The sequence below is a fragment of the Hydra viridissima genome, unplaced genomic scaffold (genome assembly GCF_058129835.1).
Source record: "Hydra viridissima isolate aposymbiotic clone 2 unplaced genomic scaffold, HvirCarnegie_v1 scaffold_10, whole genome shotgun sequence".
Lineage (NCBI taxonomy): Eukaryota > Metazoa > Cnidaria > Hydrozoa > Anthoathecata > Hydridae > Hydra > Hydra viridissima.
Window position 1 is genome coordinate 12106497 of NW_028324309.1, and position 19850 is coordinate 12126346.

General features: G+C 28.2%; 1 protein-coding gene across 2 annotated transcripts; it reads right to left on the bottom strand.

Moving 5' to 3' along the window:
• Positions 1-79: 79 nt before the first annotated feature.
• On the bottom strand, positions 80-18917 carry LOC145181855 (cyclic AMP-dependent transcription factor ATF-6 beta-like). Of its 2 annotated transcripts, none has more exons than XM_090100367.1 (15): positions 18656-18917; positions 18106-18173; positions 17483-17909; positions 11083-11150; positions 9324-9416; positions 8423-8500; positions 8213-8320; positions 4286-4383; positions 3814-4191; positions 3606-3690; positions 3387-3490; positions 3236-3292; positions 2905-2971; positions 1127-1223; positions 80-1032 (listed from the first exon to the last, which is right to left on the bottom strand). In XM_090100367.1, exons 1-15 carry the CDS (start codon positions 18741-18743, stop codon positions 905-907), a joined length of 1944 nt encoding a protein of 647 aa, XP_089956493.1. In that variant the 5' UTR covers positions 18744-18917; the 3' UTR covers positions 80-904. The 2 variants fall into 2 exon arrangements, with proteins under 2 accessions (XP_089956493.1, XP_089956494.1); XM_090100368.1 differs by having other exon boundaries at positions 817-1032; positions 11083-11149; positions 17527-17909; positions 18656-18880.
• Positions 18918-19850: the final 933 nt, after the last annotated feature.

The following is a 19850-nucleotide window of genomic DNA, read 5'->3' on the forward strand; positions in this document are numbered from 1 at the left end:
AATGGGGTAATAATATAGTTGTATATTAGATACAAATTATTACTATAGATACAAATCTATAAATATCAGAATAATATATTATACAAGTGTACTATTGTAAATAGGTAATCATATGATTTTTTATCTGTCAATTAACAACTTCAGCTTCCACAAAGAGCAAAAATTTTTGCTTGTGCAAAAATATTTCTCAAGTGTGAATTCTCTGTGTACCATAGGATTCACACTTAAGAAAATGAGAATGTTCTGAAATTGTACAATTATACAACTCCAAAACCACCAACAGAAAAGTTAATTTTCTATCTATTTTTACAACATTTGCCATTTACTTAATAAATAATTAAAAATATATACCATATGAATTTAGTTAATGCAAAAAAAACAAAAAATTGCAGCTGCTATAGGTTGCTTAATATTATATAAATATAATTAAAAATTCAAATTTCTAACAAACATTGTGCATTAAAAAGGTAGCTCATTTTTTACTTTGCGGTGTTGTTGCACAACAACAGTTGAAAACAGTTGAAAATTGATAAAAATTATTAATCACAGATAAGTCCTTAAGGACTTATTTGTGATTAATAATTTTGTGAAGTTTGTAAATTAAATGCTATCTTTGGTTGCTTTATTTTCAACAATTTTCAACTGTTGTTGTGCAACAAAACCGCAAAGTAAAGGGTTAATAAAAAAATCTAGCATTTTTTTAGTAAGTTCTTTCAAAGTCACCTAATCTTGCTAAGTATCTTATGCATAAATATAAATGTTATTCAAAGTAAAGATCTGTGGAATCTGAACTTTTTAAACATAACTGAACCAAAATGTAGTTTCTTAGGTAGTTGCTGTAATAGTCATGTTACACAACATTAATGATTTTTGAATAAATACTGAACAAAAATTTAATCAGCCATCAGGAATTAATTTGAGGCATGAGATCCTTTGACAGCACATTTTGGTCAACATCTACAAGTTTAGTGTCAATAACATGGCAGTCGATTTGCAGCATTGTGATAGTTGTGTTGTTTTTATTTGAGGTAGCTAAAAGTGAAGAAAAAACTCTGGTGAATAAGTCTGTTTAAAGCATATTCACTCATAAAACTTCAACAGCTGTAAAAGAATAAACATACTTTACCATTTTTGTTTCTATAAGTCAAGTATGCTGGGAACATAAATGTTACTTTGGGCCTTTGCATCGAACTGTAGTTGGTTGCTGGCAACATCATGTAGTCCTTTAAGATAACAATCATAAAAAAGAATAAGAAATAAGTGTTTTTAAGACTTAAACATGAAACTCATTAAAATGATTTTCTCGTTAAATCTCACGTCACAATAAAACTATTGAGATTAAGATTAAACCTACTTTAAAAACATTGAAAATTTTTAACTTGTAGATATAAAAAGTATCAAAAATATGGCAGATAATTTTTTTGTTTGAACAACATCATTTAAAATAAAAGTTGTTAACTAGGTACAAATATGACCTAGTTAACAACTATTATTTTAAATGATGCAATGATGTAATTTGAACAAGTGTAAACTGTGTTCAAATTACATCATTGCATAATGATGGAATTGAAAAAGTAAACAATTTGTATGTCGAACTTTCATAAATCAATAATTGGCACATTCTTAATTTTTTATCATGGCAATATACCATAAGGAAAGAGAAAGTTAAAATAAAATTGGCTGAGAGAAAAAACGTTTAAAGTAAAAATAGAAAAGATAAGATAAAAAATAATTTAAGATAAAAAATGTTTCAGCACCAAATTTTAATTGAAATTAGAAAAATTAACAGCATAAGGTGTTTATCATTAAATCTTATAATAAAAATAGTTCTAAAAATACAGGGTGTGGAAATTGTTCCTGTAAAAAAAAAAAAAGTAAACAACAGATCTATTATTCTGTTAAACAAATTACATTTTACTTATATAATGAAGATTAAAAAAGAATATTAAAATCATCTATTGAAAGAAAACACCATACAGATAACATTTTTAAGTTATACTTTTGTAAAAGAACTTTTCCTGCACCCTGTATAGATACTGCAGGTATCATTTGGGTATATATATAATAAAATTAACACATTTTTTTGCAAATATGATCATACAATATTCTTCCTTAAATCATAGGCCAAAAAGCAGAAAGAAGAAAATGCTAGTAATTGATAATCTTTGATAATCACGAGACTGTCAAAGATTAATTTTCAACATCACTAACAAGACAGAATCCATTCAAAATTATTGACAGACATGTTCCAGCTAAAGATTCATCAGACAAGCTAAATACTTTGGCAACATGCATCAAAAGTGCATACACTAATGTGGTTTAGAATTAAATACAAAATATCTTACAAATATAGTAACAATCAAAATTAATGGGATTTTGTGCTTGATTAAGTTCAATGTGTCTTTACATTATTATTGCTCTGTACTCTATAATTTTCAAAATGTATATGAACTCATTTAAAGTTAATCTTTTGAGCAATATGATTTGTTTGGAAAAAAAAATCATATATGGATTAATAGATACTACAATTTTAATTTTTTTTCTTTAACAACATGCTTGGGAGACTATTAAGCAATTTTTTTTCAACATCAGAACTTAAAAAAATATCCTAATATGGGCCACCTTGTATATATTTGTGTATATATTTTATTATGAATATCATAAATTGAGTTGCTTTATAGAATTACATGTGATTTTGTTTTAGCTAATGTGTTTTTATAGACAAAAATATTTATCATGAATTATTGCCATAATTTTTGTTTACTTTATCACTTCCAGTACGTACAAAAATTTTGTATGTTTAAAACAGATTAAGAGAAGGACCACTAACAAGTTTTTTTAAGAAATCTACTGATAACTTTCATGAATGGAAATAATGATACACTTATGATAAATGATTTGTACCTTTAAAGTGAAAAGGTAAAAGGTATCTGCCTTCCTAATAATTGATTTTTGAATTGCATTTACAAGCCTAAAAAAAAAAAAATAATAAAAAAAATAAAAAATAAAAAAATAATAATGCCTTTTAACTTGATTTTAAAATAAAAGGTTATAGAGCAACAATGAAATTAAAAATGCATTTAATCATAATCAGATGTCAGAGGAAATCTGAAAAATAATTTATCAGATATACAGTACTCTATATATACTCTCTATATTCTACTGAAAAACAATTTATCAGATATATAGTACTCTCTATATACTCTTTATATCCTACTGAAAAATTAAAACTCACTCTTGGGAGCTGTTATTCATAATTTTTTCGCCAACTCTTTGCTGTCTTTTTCTCTCTCTGCAATATAAAACTTAGAATAACAAAACCTCATTTTCATTCGCAGCAAAAAACATTGTAAGTTATTCAAATTCATCTTAAACTTTAATCATACCTTAAAATCTTAAAATATGAAGACTGTGTCAATGGAGATGTTTGGTTGCAACTTATAGAGGTATTGTTTATCAAGTTTTTACCTTTGCTTGATGTAATGGTAGACTGAAATGCAAATGAGAATGAAATCAAATAACAAATTGAAAATTAAAAAAAGCTAATTGAAAATTAAAAAAAGCTAATTGAAAATTAAAAAAAGCTAATTGAAAAAATGACTTACAAAACAAGGAGGATGCCTAGAATTCTTTTTCTTTGTTTTCTTGATCCTAGAACTGTGAACTAATTGTTCCAATGACTCAGTGATTCTAATATGTTAACAAATGTTCATTAAGTCTTTTGATTAAAAGAGATCTTACCATCAAGGAGTTGTAAACTTAACAAAGAGTATTTTTTAATCTATCCATTACTATCTTAAAAAAAAAACTCACCTGTTTAGGTCTGTTTCATTAAAATTCTCTCCACAGTCAGCTTCAGCTTCAAGTAAAGTTACAGAAGGTTTAATGACCCTCACTTTGACATCATTTAATTTTTTTCTTAATTGTTTAACAATTTCTTTTCTTTTAACAACAGGAGATCGAAAGACAGTTTTTATTTCTTCATCGATATTCTTTGCATAGTGAAAAGAATTTTGTTCAAACTGAAAAAGTTCTGAATGTTTGCCTTTCTCTTGTTCCTCATAGCGACTAATAGGTGCATAAAAATTTAATGCATTGGAATTGTCAAACTGCAATAGTGAACGGCTTCGGTGAAGTGGAATAGGTAATTGAACTGATTGTCCAGGTAATACTTGTTTCACAGGAATTATTCTGAATAAAAGTACATTTAAGATACAAATTAACTTTTAATTTATTAATTATTCTATGTAATATTTTTTTTTTTAGTACCTAAACAATGTCTCACCCAAATGGATTAAATAAGTAAAGGATGAAAAGAGACAACAATGCTGTTGACCGCTTTGCACCAGTCTTTAACAATCTTTTTTCACGAAGCATTGAGTTCTAAACAATAGAAAAAACAGTTAACCTAAAGTATTTGGCATACCATCAAATATTTTTAAAAATTTGAAAAAACTATGTTTTATTTTTTTTTTTAAACCTAGAATGAAGTAAGTTATATCAGGTTAAAAACTGATAAAGAGTTACAGAGATAATTAAAGTTAAATAAGCACCTGTTCTGATAATTAAAGTTAAATATAATTCTGATAATTAAAGTTAAATAAGCACCTGTTCTGGTGAAAAAAACAGTTGATTTATTACAATCAAAGTTTTTGCAATTAAACAAAAAAAAAAAGCACAAGAATGACAAAATATAAAACTTTGCATCTAGACTTTAGTATACATAAACAAATGATTTAAAGTTTTAAGAAAATCTTGGATGGTATTACATTAAGATAAATTAAATACTATTTAGCTTATTTGTGGCTCAAAACTAATAATTAAAGACTAATTTATATGTTGTACATTCACTTAAAATATGTTTATGAATATTGAATTTTTAATGTTAGCTTTATATGTATTAATTGCCAGTACTTCTGTATAATGTGGCTTGATTAGTGGTTTGGAATTGTTCATACTGTATTCTTTTTCACAATCACCAGAAACTTAATATACATACCCGAATAGATTTTCAAGGCACTCATCCTATTGCAATAACATTCTTTTTTATTTAGATAACACATTCCTTTTTCTAGAGAGCAAACTGGTATTCATGTTAAGTGCATACACCAAAAAAACTTTTATAATGTGTGTAAGCATAAACTAGCACCTGTTACATTACTTTAGACTCAATCGCAAAAATTTTGAATAACTAATTTGATACTGTGGGTGTAACACCTTATATAAAATCTTTATCCAAAATCTTTGTCTAACATCTTTGTATTATATAAAGTTGTAACTATTTTTGGTTGTGAGTGTTTTTCCTTACAATTAAATTGCATTCTTCTCAGGAATTAAATGAGAAAATTTAAGTGATTTTACCTTTGTATAATTTAGGGTTTGTAATCCTGTGCTATAATTAAAATCCCGGGATTTTGAAATACCTGCTTTTGAAAGATTTTAACATATTATTTTAGAAAAATTTTTAGGAAATTAGTAAGACATTTAAAGTATGTTTAGAAAAAACTTTCAAATTACAAGGAAATTCTTTGGTTTGTTAATATTATACATACTTAATTATTAAGTTATAAAGACTTCGTTGTTTTTGTAGATAAAATATACATATGTAATTATTTTTGATTATTTTTAAAATACGTTTTGAGGAAGCAGAGCATATCCAAAGTTTCATCGCCCAGACGACTTCTTATTTTTGTTGCAAAAAGTCCAGCCGCAGAAAAAGCACATTCTGATTCCACACTGGTAGGCTTAATAGTCATTAAAAAATTATACGCTCTTCGCAAAAAATCACCACTTGTTCCTCCATTTTCAAACAACACCATTTTCTTTTGAATTTTCATTGATAACATCTCACATCGAGCTGGTATGCTGGGCAAATGTGCTTTTTTTTATAGCTTTATTAAGTTCGTCTGTGATTTTTTTGCTGTTTTTAAGAGCAAAAGAAATAGATTCAGATGAAGAGTCAGAAGAATCAGAAACAATTTCGAGTAGTGCCTCATTTGAAACAGAAAGTTCAACTTCTGATTCAGACTTATTAGCTGTTAATGATGTAGCTGGATTTGTAGCATCTAGTCTTTCAAGTAACTCAACTATTAATTTGCGACATTTTATTGAAGTCAGAACTGTTACTAGCTCTATTTCAGATTCGGGCTGAATGTTGGTTCTACCATTGTGCAGATACTGAAGGATCCCACTTGCATCGGTACGCCTTTGTTGCATTCAAAGAGCGAGAGATGAATGCAACTTTTGACTTATAACATTGTTGCTTTTACTGGGACTAGCGCATTAATGATAGCAGATACAGTTTTAATCTCAATATTAGATAAAGCCAAAAATTCACCTTCTGGTAGACTTATGTCTATTAATGCCTTTTGCATACAATTTTTTAATAAATAGATGCGTTGAAGCATTGACAAGACTGTTCCATCTTGTCTTGCAGTCTTTAATTAGAGCTATTTGTTTCCCAAATTCAGCCACAACATACTTCTGCAAGATATCATTTTTTTTTGGTGATCGTCTGAACATTACTATTACTTTTCGTACCTTTTTGATCACTGGACCACAATTTACCTCAGTAACATCACATTGGTTTCCTTGATGCCAATTATGACTAGCATCGAGATCAACCAATTTATCCTTGTCAGAAAAATCATCATCCTTGCAAGAGTTACTCTCTGAAAAATCATCTTCTATATCTGATTGTTCGTCTTCGTCTTGCTGATCTATTTCTCTTTCTATATCCTGCTTTTGATATAGTACTTTAATAACGGCCAGTTGCACACCATGGGCAAAACATAACTGTTGATTTACAGGTAATATTCTCCCAACATTTTTAATCACACTTGCTCCATCAGTCATAATACCAACAATATCTTTTCTCAAATCAAGTCCATGTTGTTATAATAGCTCAATACACTTATCTGCAGACATTGATCCCGTTATACGAATTAAGCCTAAGCTCCAGAACTGACAATTTCGTGCATGTAAATTAATATTCATGTAGCAACGGTTACGCAGTGAAGTCCATTCATCAAAAGATAAAGAAAATCTTTCTCCTACACCGAATTTAGGGTTTTTTTTGCTAGCTATTTCAGTAATAAAAAAAACTCCTTATTTTTTTGCTGTAATCTACAACCATTTTACGCACAGTGTTGACTGTTGTGGGTAAACTTTTGAATCCTGTAGCTATAAGACTTGCACGTATATCACTAGAACGGCATATCACGTTGAACGAAATCCCATCAAGGGCTGTTCATCATGCAAGTGTAGCAGGAAGTGATTTTTCTTCTCGCTCCAATATTGGCAAATAATTGGTTAACGTTTTGTTTTTTTTTATTGGTGGTTTATCTCGTGTGTTTACTGAAATAGTAGTTGGTGTGAGGTTAATTTTATGGATGGAAAGTAAGTGCATATGGAGACCTTTCGTTGAACCACCTCCAATTTTTAAAATTAACCAGCAATTTTATTTTTTGTTAAACTTGTACTATAAAATAGTCACAAACAGATAACGTCTATTCAAGATAAAAATTGTCAGAAACTTGAATAAATGCGACTAAGCACCAAAAATTTTTAAGAATGTAATTGCAATCCAATTTCAATTGTTATAACAACTTTAATCCAATTATTCAAAAACATAATTGCAAGAATTTCAAAATTGTAAAGTTCGAATTTGATTGCAATCTAACAAAAAAAATAATTCAGGAATTTTCAATACAAAAGTAGTCAAATCTTAAGCGAAGAAATTTTAATTTAAAAATGTTCAACTGAAAATGATTTCAAAAAAAATCCCGGGATTAAATGCTACATCCCGGGATTTTGGGATTGTTAAAAACTGCGGAATCCTGGGATTTCGGGAAATCGGGATTCCCAACCCTAGTATAATTGCAAACAATCTTTTTCCTTCAAACAACTTCCTAGATTTTTTGATGATACTGCAAAGTTATTTTTTGGACAGATATTGACTTAGTAGGGAGAACTTGGAGAGCACTTGTATTTTTTGAAAAAATAAGTAAATACATGTAAATAAAAATTTGCAGGTATATTTTTTATTTGTGAGTTCTTTTTTGAATATCCGGTTTATTAGTTAATTTGTAAAATCAAATACACTGAATGATTTCGCATATTTTTAACATAAAAATAATATATTGGATATCATAAACTTAAAAAAATCATTTTAACTCTTTAACAAGTACACTTAAACATCGAAATCAAATACTTCATTTTCCAAAGTTTGAATTCTTTGTTTCAGAAGATTGTTTTCCTCTTTTAATTGTTGGTTTACTTCAGTCATAGTAGAAACACGCAATTCAAGACTTTGTATATGCTGAATATATCATTAAAAAAAAGTAAAAAATAAAAATATTAAGAAGTTTTCAAAAAATAAAAAAGTCTTTATAAGAAATTATCCTTACGAAAAAATCTTTACCTCTTTTTTACGCTGACGAGACAAACATGCAGACTCTCTATTTTTAATCATTCTTAACTGTCGTTTATAGTCTTTTAACTAAAGGTAAAAGTTCATAAAAAGTTCATAAAAAGATTGCACAACTAAATATATTTATTAATGATTGCTACAAAGGTTGCTGCAGTTTGTTAGCAGAACAGAAAATTAAAAAGATGGTAACTTAAACTAGCAAATTTTTAAAAAAAGACCTCCACTAGTTATATTGAATAATTTTGGAGCTCAAATTATAATTAAGTGAAAAAAATAGGCTAATCTTTAACCCTTTGCACCCAAACAGTGCCTCTCAAGTGCCATCCTATACTTTACTTCAACTCAAATGATGCTTGAGGGATTCCATTACTATTTATGATATGTACCTTAAATTGTGCACACATTGCAAATTTGTTTAAGCAAACTTAAAAAAATAAATTCAAAATTTTCAGAAAACTTTATTTCTAGCTAAAATATGTGTTGATGAATCCGTTATGAAATTTAAAGGTAAATCTTCCTTTATTACTTATAACCCTATAAAAGCAACAAAATGGAGAATAAGGATTTATGTACTCTGCGATTCAGACGCAGGATATATTTGTGGGATTGTTCCATATTATGTAAATAAAATATTTTTGTTTAAAATTCTTATGCTTGATGTATAATTTTTTATTCAAAGTACTATCAGATATTTGAATATCCATACTAAAAAATGGTTTAGGCGCAAAGGGTTAAACAACAAACTTAATTTTTTTTTAAATTTAGCTTTATGTGAAAATTAGTCAGCACAACAAAGCTTTAAATTATTGCAAAACAGCTTTAAACTATTTATGTACATACTGTATAAATAGCAAACTAAAAAAATCTTTTAATTGTCAAACTTTGTAATTACTTCTGGAATGTCTGTAGGTGAGGTTACAACTTTATCTGGTTTATTGATTGTGAATCTATTTATTGTTGAAATGCTATCATCTGCAATATAATTCTAAAATAAATATTATTGATATTACAGCATTCTAAAGTAAACAGTGTTTTTAAAAGAGAAAGCAGTGTTTTTAAAAGAGAAGCAGTGTTTTTAAAAGAGAAGCAGTGTTTCAAAAGAGAAAAAAAATGTCTTCAAAGAATAAATTGTAAAATTTCATCAAAACAACAACTTTATGGGTCTGCAAGATAAGCTGACTATTAGCTGAACACACAGCCAAACACACACTTAAGAAACACACAGCTGAGCATGCAGCTGAACACAGCCTTAAAGATGTTGGTTGAGAGTAAAGAAAATTTTTAGAAACATTTAAGAATAAAGCAGCCCTACAGCAAAGATATTGACAGAGCAGCTGAGCTTAATAATTTAACAACTGTTATTGTTGGTCAATTTTACTTTAATTAATTTAACAACTGTTATTGTTGATCAATTTTAAAACTTTAATTAGTTCAAATTGCTGAAAATGAGTTTCTGATGTTGCAACAATAAATAGAACCTATAGAAATTTTTAAACTAAAGAAATTTTTTAATGATTAAGAAACATAATTTTAAAAAGATAAATAATTAGCATTAAAATTATATTTTGATTGATTCTATAAAATTATACTTTGATTAATTCCATATATATGATTATAAATTTCAATATATAAAGGTTTGCACATCAAAACATCAAAGAAATCACTTTGAGATTTTAGACAGATGATTTATCAGATTAAGAAAGTAATAGATTCCACCCAATTACAACTGAATCAGCAACAATTGAGAATCAGAAGTATATGAAGATGAAGTGAATTAATATAGTAGAAGATCCATTATTATATTGGAACTTAATTTAAAAAAATGAATTAGCAAATGCTAATTGCTAAAATGCTAGAGACCTTTGCAAGAGTATATTTAAATTCACCTTTATAACAAACCACAAGTGAGTAGGAGTTTAAAGCATCTTACAAAAATCCATACAAAAAGATTGCATTAGAATTATCCTAAAGAAAAATGTTGAAACACTTTGCTACAATTTAACAGCCCTTTCTTATTCAAGATCTTTATGTGAAACTCCTGAAGCTTAATATTAATTTTAGCCAAGGGTTGTTAGCTAAGGTAAAAAAACTTTTTAAAAATCATATACTTTTAATGTTAAAACATTAAAAATGTCTCATTTTTAAAAAGTTTTTTTAACCTTAGCTAAATAACCTCTTGGCTAATATTAGTTTACAGCCAAAGCGTGGGTTGTAAAAAGGTGGATTTAACTGGATCTTTGGTCACTAGTTGCTGATTTTAGAAAAATGAGCAAATGTTTATTTGGAAATATTTGTAAGTGTTGCTATATAAAGTATTTTATGTTAAACTTAGTAGTTGAAACAGCTTTATTGGAGGGCTGTTTGGTCCAAAACTCTTGCCTTGTATTCCAGTGGAATTTATGTCGAGATTTTCCTCTTTTGTTATTGATTGCATATAAAAGAGCTGCAATTATGGATGAGCAGGTATTTTGAGAATATTGTAAAACACTTAGAAATAAAAGAAAATATATGCTATATATATATATATATATATATATATATATATATATATATATATATATATATATTACTATTAGGGTTCATAACAAGTTTTTTATTATTTACTTATTTATTACTAAAGTGTTATTTAACAATTAAAAAAAAAATCATACTGTAGAAACAGAATGAAGAAGATTTTGCAGACCATCACTATTTTGTGCAATGCAATATTTTGTATTTTCTAAAAAAAAAAAGATTACACATGTACAAAGCATATTTTTTAAGTATTTTTATTACACAACATGTTTAAGTAGAGACTTTATTTAACATCATATTTGGGAGTAGAAATTTTTCTTTACATAATGTGTCTAGAAAGTTTATGCGAGGGCAAATTTTTTATGCTAGCAGTCTATTTTTTTGATGACAAATTGTCAAAGCACAAGATTTTTTTAAAATCTTTTTTTTATTAATTAGAGTAAAAGTTTCTCTGTTTATTGACACCTTTTTTCTACATTTGCAACACTTTCCTCTCCTCTATTTATAATTAATTGATAATTAATCAATTAATTACAAATTTTTTACTTGAAAATAAGTTTAATTGAATTGTGTTTTTTTTTTATTTATCTAATCTATCTGACTTGCGTTTCCTCTGAAAATGATGTTCTTTATTTATTAACTATATAATACCCTACAAAAAACATTTTCATGACTTTTGAAATAAACAATGCCAAATCTAATCTGGTAAAACTTGGACCAAATGGCAAGAAACGTATCCCTGAGTGTATTAAATGGGAAACTGTTGGTTTAAATAAACAAGGAAAACTAATGTTGGTATAGCAAAATTAGGCATTATTTCAGAGGGCTGCATTTAAAATACATTAAAAAAGTTTAAAGAAACTGAGACTGTCAAAGAATCTCTAAGGTCTGGTAGGTTTTTAAAGTCAACTGAAAGAGACAAAAATGCCATTTTTTCCAGGGTTCCATTAAATCCTAGGACAAGAATTTGTAATTTAACCAGAGAATTCAATGTTTCTTTAAAGAATGCTACAATTGACAAGGAAACAGTGAGAAAGGTGTTACTCAACAAAGACACAGGATCATTTATCATCTTTAAAAAACCACCTTTGACTGTAAAAGGCTGCCTAAAACAATTGAAGTAGTGCTGAGAAAGAATCAAATGGTCAGTGAAAGAATGGTCTCAGGTAATTTTTAGTGATGAGGCTAATTTTGAGGTACTAAATCACAAAGGAAAGATGTATGTTGAAAAATACAAAGGTTACAAGAAGGTGGAGTCTCAGCTGAAATATTGGGATATATTTCTTACAAAGGTCCAGGTCTTAGCAATATATATACCAGAAGAATCAATATAGCTACAAATATACTCTAGAAAATTTAAATCAGTCAGAAATATTGTTTTATGGAAGAAGCAAAAACTGGATATTTCAGCAGGATGGCACCACACCTCATACAACTCATTCAATTCAAGATTGGTTCAATGAAAAAGGCTACAAAGTTATTAATGAAAAAGGTTATTTCGAGTTATAAATGCTTATATATTTGCAAAATATATATTTACATTTGCAAAAGGTATAGTATATAGAATCATTGGATTTTTAGATAAATAGTTAAAACTAACTAATAAAATTGAAACTGGTACTTTGTATAAAAAAATTATTTATTTAAACAAAACATCAAATCAATATTATAATGGCTTGATTAGTCTTGTGATACTTCTTATTGCCAGTAATGTATGAACCCACTGTCCTACTTTTGCCTTGAATTATTAGCAATTCAATCAACTATAAAAAAATCAACATAATAAAGATTAAACTGCAATTTTATGATTAACTAAATTTTTTTTTGAGTATCACCTTTGAACAATAATGCAGGCTCTATATAGTTATTACCCCTTTAGTTGTGCTCCTATCCAGTATAAAGTCCAGATCAGGGAGAGAGTAACCAACCATATCTTTTTTTTTTTAAGAAATGACTTATGCTTATATCTCTCATATGGGCCAGGAGGCAGGTTGGAGGGGCACTGGTTTCCAATAACGCAAATTCAACCCTGATAATTGAAAAATAGGGTTATTAAAAAATGCTGCCAGTTTTGTTGTGAACATGACAAGTTTGTAATGTTTACATTTTTATAAAGTTAGATTTAATGGCCTTATTTGCTGTTAATATCAGATCAATACAAAGTGTTAGAAAAATTTACGAGCTATCCCCAAATGGCTGAAAATGGGACTTTTTAGTCAAGTGGACTATATATTTTTAGATAAAACTGATTTCTAAAATGTAACAAGCTGCTTATATTTTGCCCATTTTTTGCAGACAATTGTAGCTAATCAGAAAACTAACATGTAAGGACTTGTTGATGAATAGAAAAATACTACGGTTAACTTCATTTTGCCTTTTTTTAGGATTTTTCAGAATTTTTCCAAAGTTGAGGAGGCTGTAGTTTTTTTCTAACATGATACAAGCTAATGAAAATCACTATTTTTAAGACAGAAATATCTAGAAAATAGTTCTAGAAAAAATGAGCCACTTGTTGAAAGTTAGAAAAAAGTTATAAGGCCTTAAAGTTGTCTGTTTTTACCATTCGAGGAGCCGAGGGGGGCTACCTGAGAGTGTTTGTAAGGCTATAATTTCTAAACCGCTGCGCTTGGAACTCTGAAATTGCACATTTAACCTATTTACATTATGTAGATAATGATATGTAAAAATCAGGAAAATCAGAGATGGTACCTCACAGGCCATTGGTTGAAATATAATGATTTGACCCTTATACGATTTGGCATTGAGTCTATTAAATTCTCTAAAATATGTTTGGGAACATTTCCAAGTATTGCTGGTAAAATATTGTGCAACTCCTCAAGGCTCCTTGGTGCTTTCTTGGCAATCTCTTTATCAAGCTAACTCCAAAGATTTTTGATGCAACTTAGATCTGGGCTATTTGGTGGCCAAGTTAGACACTCAATATTTTTACTTTCGAACCATTCAGAGACAATTTTAACCCTGTGACATGGTGAATTGTCTTGCTGAAAAATGAACGGAACGCTTGCTCAAGTGCATCAATTGACGGTAACAAGTTGTTATTTAAAATACTGATGTAGTAAATAGAGTTGAGTCGACCATCAAATAATTTAAACATACCGAGACCATAATATGTCATGCTGCACCATATTCCAACCAACCTGCTACTTTGTTTTGTTCTTTGAATGATACAATCGAGATTATATTTTTCTGAAGACTGCCTGCAAATCATAATTCGGTTTTTTTGTTTATCAACCTTGATATTCATCTCATCACTGAACATTACTGTCCTCCATTTTTGTTTAGTCCATTCTTTGACACTTTGGCAAAATTCTTTTCGCTTTTTTATGTCACCAAAATATGTGATTGCTTTATTATTTTTCCAATTTCACGAGCGGATTTACCTTCCTGGTGAAAATGCACCACTTTTACACAATCTTCATAGTAATAGTTTTTCTGCTCATTTTTTCAAAAGAAAATAATTTTTTTTTGTTTGAAATGAAATACTTTTATTGGTTTTTTGGTAATGACTCAGGTCATTGATAGAATATTTAAACAAAAAAGGTAAAAATAAGTTAAAAAAGACGTTTCCACCACATTTAGTACCAAAAATTCTTTTTGGTTCTTAATTTTTTCACACAAAAAATATAAAAAAAATTAACACAATATTTAATCCTTATTTTTACAGGTTTTATTAATTAATTTTCCACAAAAAAAAATCTTCTATTTTCTCATGTTCTATTTAATGTTTGAAAAAAAAGAGTATTTTATTATGTTTAGAATATAAATAATTAAATTTATTTGAAAAAAATATTTTTTTTTATTTAGTGGTTTTTAACTTTTTCACAATACTGTATATATATATATATATATATATATATATATATATATATATATATATATATATATATATATATATATATATATACATATATATATATATACATATATATATATATATATATACATATATACATATATATACACACATAGACACACATACCCACTTAACTGCAAAATTAATGCACCACTTATAAGTTCCAACTTAATTTGAAAAATATGTATTTCTCGGATTTATCAATTGCAAGGATGATAATGTTTATTGTTATGCCTTTTGTAGGTTTTATTCCATTTCCCTTATTTAATTTCAAAATTATAGCAGCTTTTCATAGGTAGCATGTTTTGTTGTAATTAAACCTCACTTCTAAAAGAAAAGAATGTATTGGTTTTAAATTGTCTTAACAAGAGAAAAGATAACTGTCGTTTGAGCAACACATCTGTTTGGAATGCAGTGTTCTAAAAAAAGTTTAAGTCATGATGAATGTGTTTGAATTGTCCAATGAAGAATTCACAAATCATGAACTTGGTAGAAGAATTGGAGTGTCTCAAACAACGGTCAGTAGGGTTCTACAAAGGTTTGTAGAGACACATTTGGTTTAGGTTTGTATGATGACGCTAGACAACTTGGCCTAGGCAGACAGTAAGATTCCAATGCCATGGAGGACCAATTTTTAATTCTTCGAACACTAAAGAACGCTGAGAGAACGGTTCACTACTGCACCAAGTCTCCAAATACAACTTGCTGAGGTTCATAGAACTGCTGTTAGTCAAGATACGAAAAGAAAAAGACATGTGCTTTAAATTAATGACCTTGGGCAGCAGATTTTGGTCTCAGATTGTCTGTAGACCACCAAAGAACTGGCTTTTGCAAGGAAGCATATGAATTGGGAAATACATGAATGGGGACAGGCCTTATTAACAAATGAGTCAAAGTTTTGCTTTGTAAGTTCTGACTGCCACTCAAGAGTGTACAGAAGACCAAATGAAAGATATTTTGCTTGTAACATTTGAAAAACCACTTTATATGGAAGCGGCTCATTGATGGTATGGGGCAGAATATCTTTAACAGCTCGCACAGAGCTATTTATTGTTGATGGTGGAATTTGATGTCTCAAGGATACATAGCAGACATTTAAAAATCTTTTGTAGTACCTTTTGCATCGTACATTGGAGATGGATTCCTTCTCATGCAGGATAATCCTAGACCACATATGGCACATATTGTTACTGAATAATTAAATAATGTAAATATTCCAGTTTTGGAGTGGCCAGCTTGCAGTCCAGATATGAAACCAATAGAGCATCTTTGGAAAATACTTGGACGCCATGTTAGAAGCCAACATCCACCACCTAACAGCCTACACAAGCTGCGACAAAGTCTTATCTGCGTGTGGGAAGATATCCCTCAAGAAACAATTAGATCTCCAATTGAAAGTATGCCACGGGGCTGTCAGGCAGTAATAACAACAAGAAGTGGTAAAATTTGTTATTGATAAGTCGAAAACGTTTTAATTTAAGCTGTATTAGTGCGCATAATAATAATTATTATTTTACTTTGTTTTGTTAAACAAACCATATTTTTGGTTTTAGTTTTTTTTTTCTTTTCACTATCCTCCAAGTCAATTTTATTATCATTGAAATAATTGTGTTAATGTGTTCTATTCTTAATATGTTTGTCAAAATATATAATAATATTGACAACAATTAAAATAAATTGATATGTATAAGTGGTGTGTTAATTTTGCGGTTAAGTGTGTGTGTGTATATATATATATATATATATATATATATATATATATATATATATATATATATATATATATATATATATATATATATATATATATATAATATTAATTTTAAAAAAATTTGCAAAATTTTTTTATTTTTTTAACTAAATGTTACTTAACAAAACTTTGAAAATTTTATCATCAAAAAACTAGACCAATATCATAAAAAATTTCCCCTGGTATAAACTTTCTGGTCACACTGTATATACAAATATGCAGTATAGATTGCCCCAAACTCAAAGGACAAATTTTAATACCTGGATTTTCGCCATGTATACTCTCTAATATTGTTATGCATCACAAAAGAAAACTACACACAAAACTAGTCAGATTAAATAATATTTAATGCTGTCACCAAATGATTGAAATTTAGATGAACTTATTACAATTACAAATTGAAGAAAGTCCTCTTGAATTGTTTCTTCATGAATATAGTGGACACATGTTTTTTTTTTTAGAAATACCAATTCCAATCTGTTACCAGATTCAAAAAGCTTTTCAGTAGATGTTCAGAATCTTGATCATTCTGAGCAAACCGTATTTGAACATTTTACACTTTTTAATTATTTTCAATATGATTTTTCAATTTACGATAAAATAACTTTATACACTTTAATAATAATTGATATAAATAGTTTGACCTGGATTACAGTTACAATTGTTGCATGTTGCATAATACTTCAGTATGTAACAAACATCTGAACTCTTTAAATTTCAAGTTATTTCATAAGGAAAACTTAAACAATCTGATGACAACACTAAAATGATTAAATTTTAATGAAATTTTGTCTTTTCAAACTTAAACACAAAAAGTACACATTCTAGTTTATTTAAGTTTTTTTGCAGTAGTGTGCGCATTTATTTAAAAAAACTAGTTATAATTGTAACATAAACTTTTTATTATTCTTACCAATTTTAATTTGTGGCTTAATTGCATCATGTGAACATATTTTATCTGTAGTCTTGGATTTCTTGAGGATTGGGTTATAACTACTTGTTAAAATTTCTTGTTTTGCTTTTTGATGAGTGAAACCATTTGTTTGAGTGTTACCCCCCTGTGTTGTATTTTCATAAACTGGACAAATATTATAATTTAAAAGCAGAAAATCATCAGATACTGTTGTTGGTAGTCTTGGTAATGAAGCTAAGGATTGAGAGTTTTTTTCCTCTGATGAACTTAATTTTGAATCAAAGACACCAATTTTAGGATTTGGAGATAAGGGTTCCTTTTTTATATAGGTATCATTATGTGCTGCAACTTCTCCTAATTCATCATACAGCCAGCAGTCAATATAATTGTTTGTGAAACCAATGGAAGAATCATCTGTTTCATTGACCTTTCAAATAATATTTTATTTTTACATTTCCATTTAATTTAATTTCATACCAATCATCAAATTAAACCAATATAGTACATTAACTATAAAAAAATCAAGCCATTATAAAATTGTTGGATTAATTTACTAAACAATATAAAAACAACAAGTTTCTAAAATAAAGAGAATTGAGTTTCCTTAAACTTGTGAGGCTTACCTTATCAGAATAAACAGAAGATAAAGGACTTTCACTAAAACTTCCAATGTCACTAAGAATGTCTTTATCTAAAAATAAAAACACAATCACAAACCCATGTATACAATATATAGATTATGTATGTATGTATGTATGTATGTATGTATGTATGTATGTATGTATGTATGTATGTATGTATGTATGTATGTATGTATGTATGTATGTATGTATGTATGTATGTATGTATGTATGTATGTATGTATGTATGTATGTATGTAAGTATGTATGTATGTATGTATGTATGTATGTATGTATGTATGTATGTATGTATGTATGTATGTATGTATGTATGTATGTATGTATGTATGTATGTATGTATGTATGTATGTAGGTAGGTAGGTAGGTAGGTAGGTAGGTAGGTAGGTAGGTAGGTAGGTAGGTAGGTAGGTATGTTTAATGTATATTCACAATAAAACAAATGGTACACAATTGTATGTATGCATTATGTATGTAAAAGAATACATGTGTAATAATTGCAGTAATACATCCACCAATAAAATTGGTGTTTTACCCCAGTCATCTTCATGTAAAAGATTATCTTTAAAAAAATTAATTTCGGAGTTTGAGTAAATTATCGACTTGGAGCTGACGGAAAACATTTTTCAGCTTTTCTTGTGCTGATCCACTACAAATTATAATTTCATTATACAGAAAATGCACGCACGTAGCGAAAGTAAGTGAACTTTTGTCTTAAAAACTGTATACAATAAATTAGTATTCCAAGGTAAATAAACCGAATAGTGCGTCTAAAAAAAATAAAGACCAGATATGCTAAATATCATATTTTTAGGGAATCTTTTTATTTGTCCAAGCATAGTTTTGGAAGATGAATTTTAAAAACGAAGTCTTACATTCAAAAACATGTTTTTAAAATTAAGATTAAGTCTTAGGAAAAAATTACAGTAATTAATAGTCAATTAAATCCCTTTAGAAAATTACTTTTAAAAGTTTGACCAAATACTCTCGTAAAAGTATACTAAAACATCAGGTATCAAACTTTCAAATTGTTAACTTTGATATCGCTGATTACCGAAGATTGATTGACTGGTCAGAGGGTTATGTGTTACCCCTAATTAGCGTCGATATTTTCCAGCGGTATTACAATTAACGGTTCAAATGTTATGGGACTAGTTTGAGATATCTCAGACATCCTTTATCACACTCAATCAGGATAGCAATCCGTAAAAAATGTAATAGCAGCATCAAAATAAGCAGGATTTCAAGGATGATTGCCAGGGACATGCTAATTTTGGCAAATTCTAACTCTGTATTCTTGATTTTATTTCCAATGAATTATTATCTTATATTTTTATGAATATCTTTAAAGAGGTAATTTTCTCAGGATAATCAATTTCAAAATAATATGAACTTTTTTGAAAAAATTTTAATTTTGAGTTGAATTCAATATAAAAGTAGAACGTCTTCTTAAATCTCTTTTTTGAATGAAAGTTTTTCATCTGTTTTTATTGATTATGAACACTATGTACTTGATACTTAGTACCCATACTTTTTTCGGAGCTAATTTTTTTTCTTCTGATTCACCCTGGTGAAAAATGTTTTACGTGAACCATGAAATATATTACACTCCAAAGATTTTTTCTCAGACGAAGAAAAATTTTCAGGCTTAAAGTCAACATAGATCACAGTTCAGTTTCCAACCACTGTAAAACTAGAAATTTCACTGTGCTCTTCAGGAAGTAATAAAC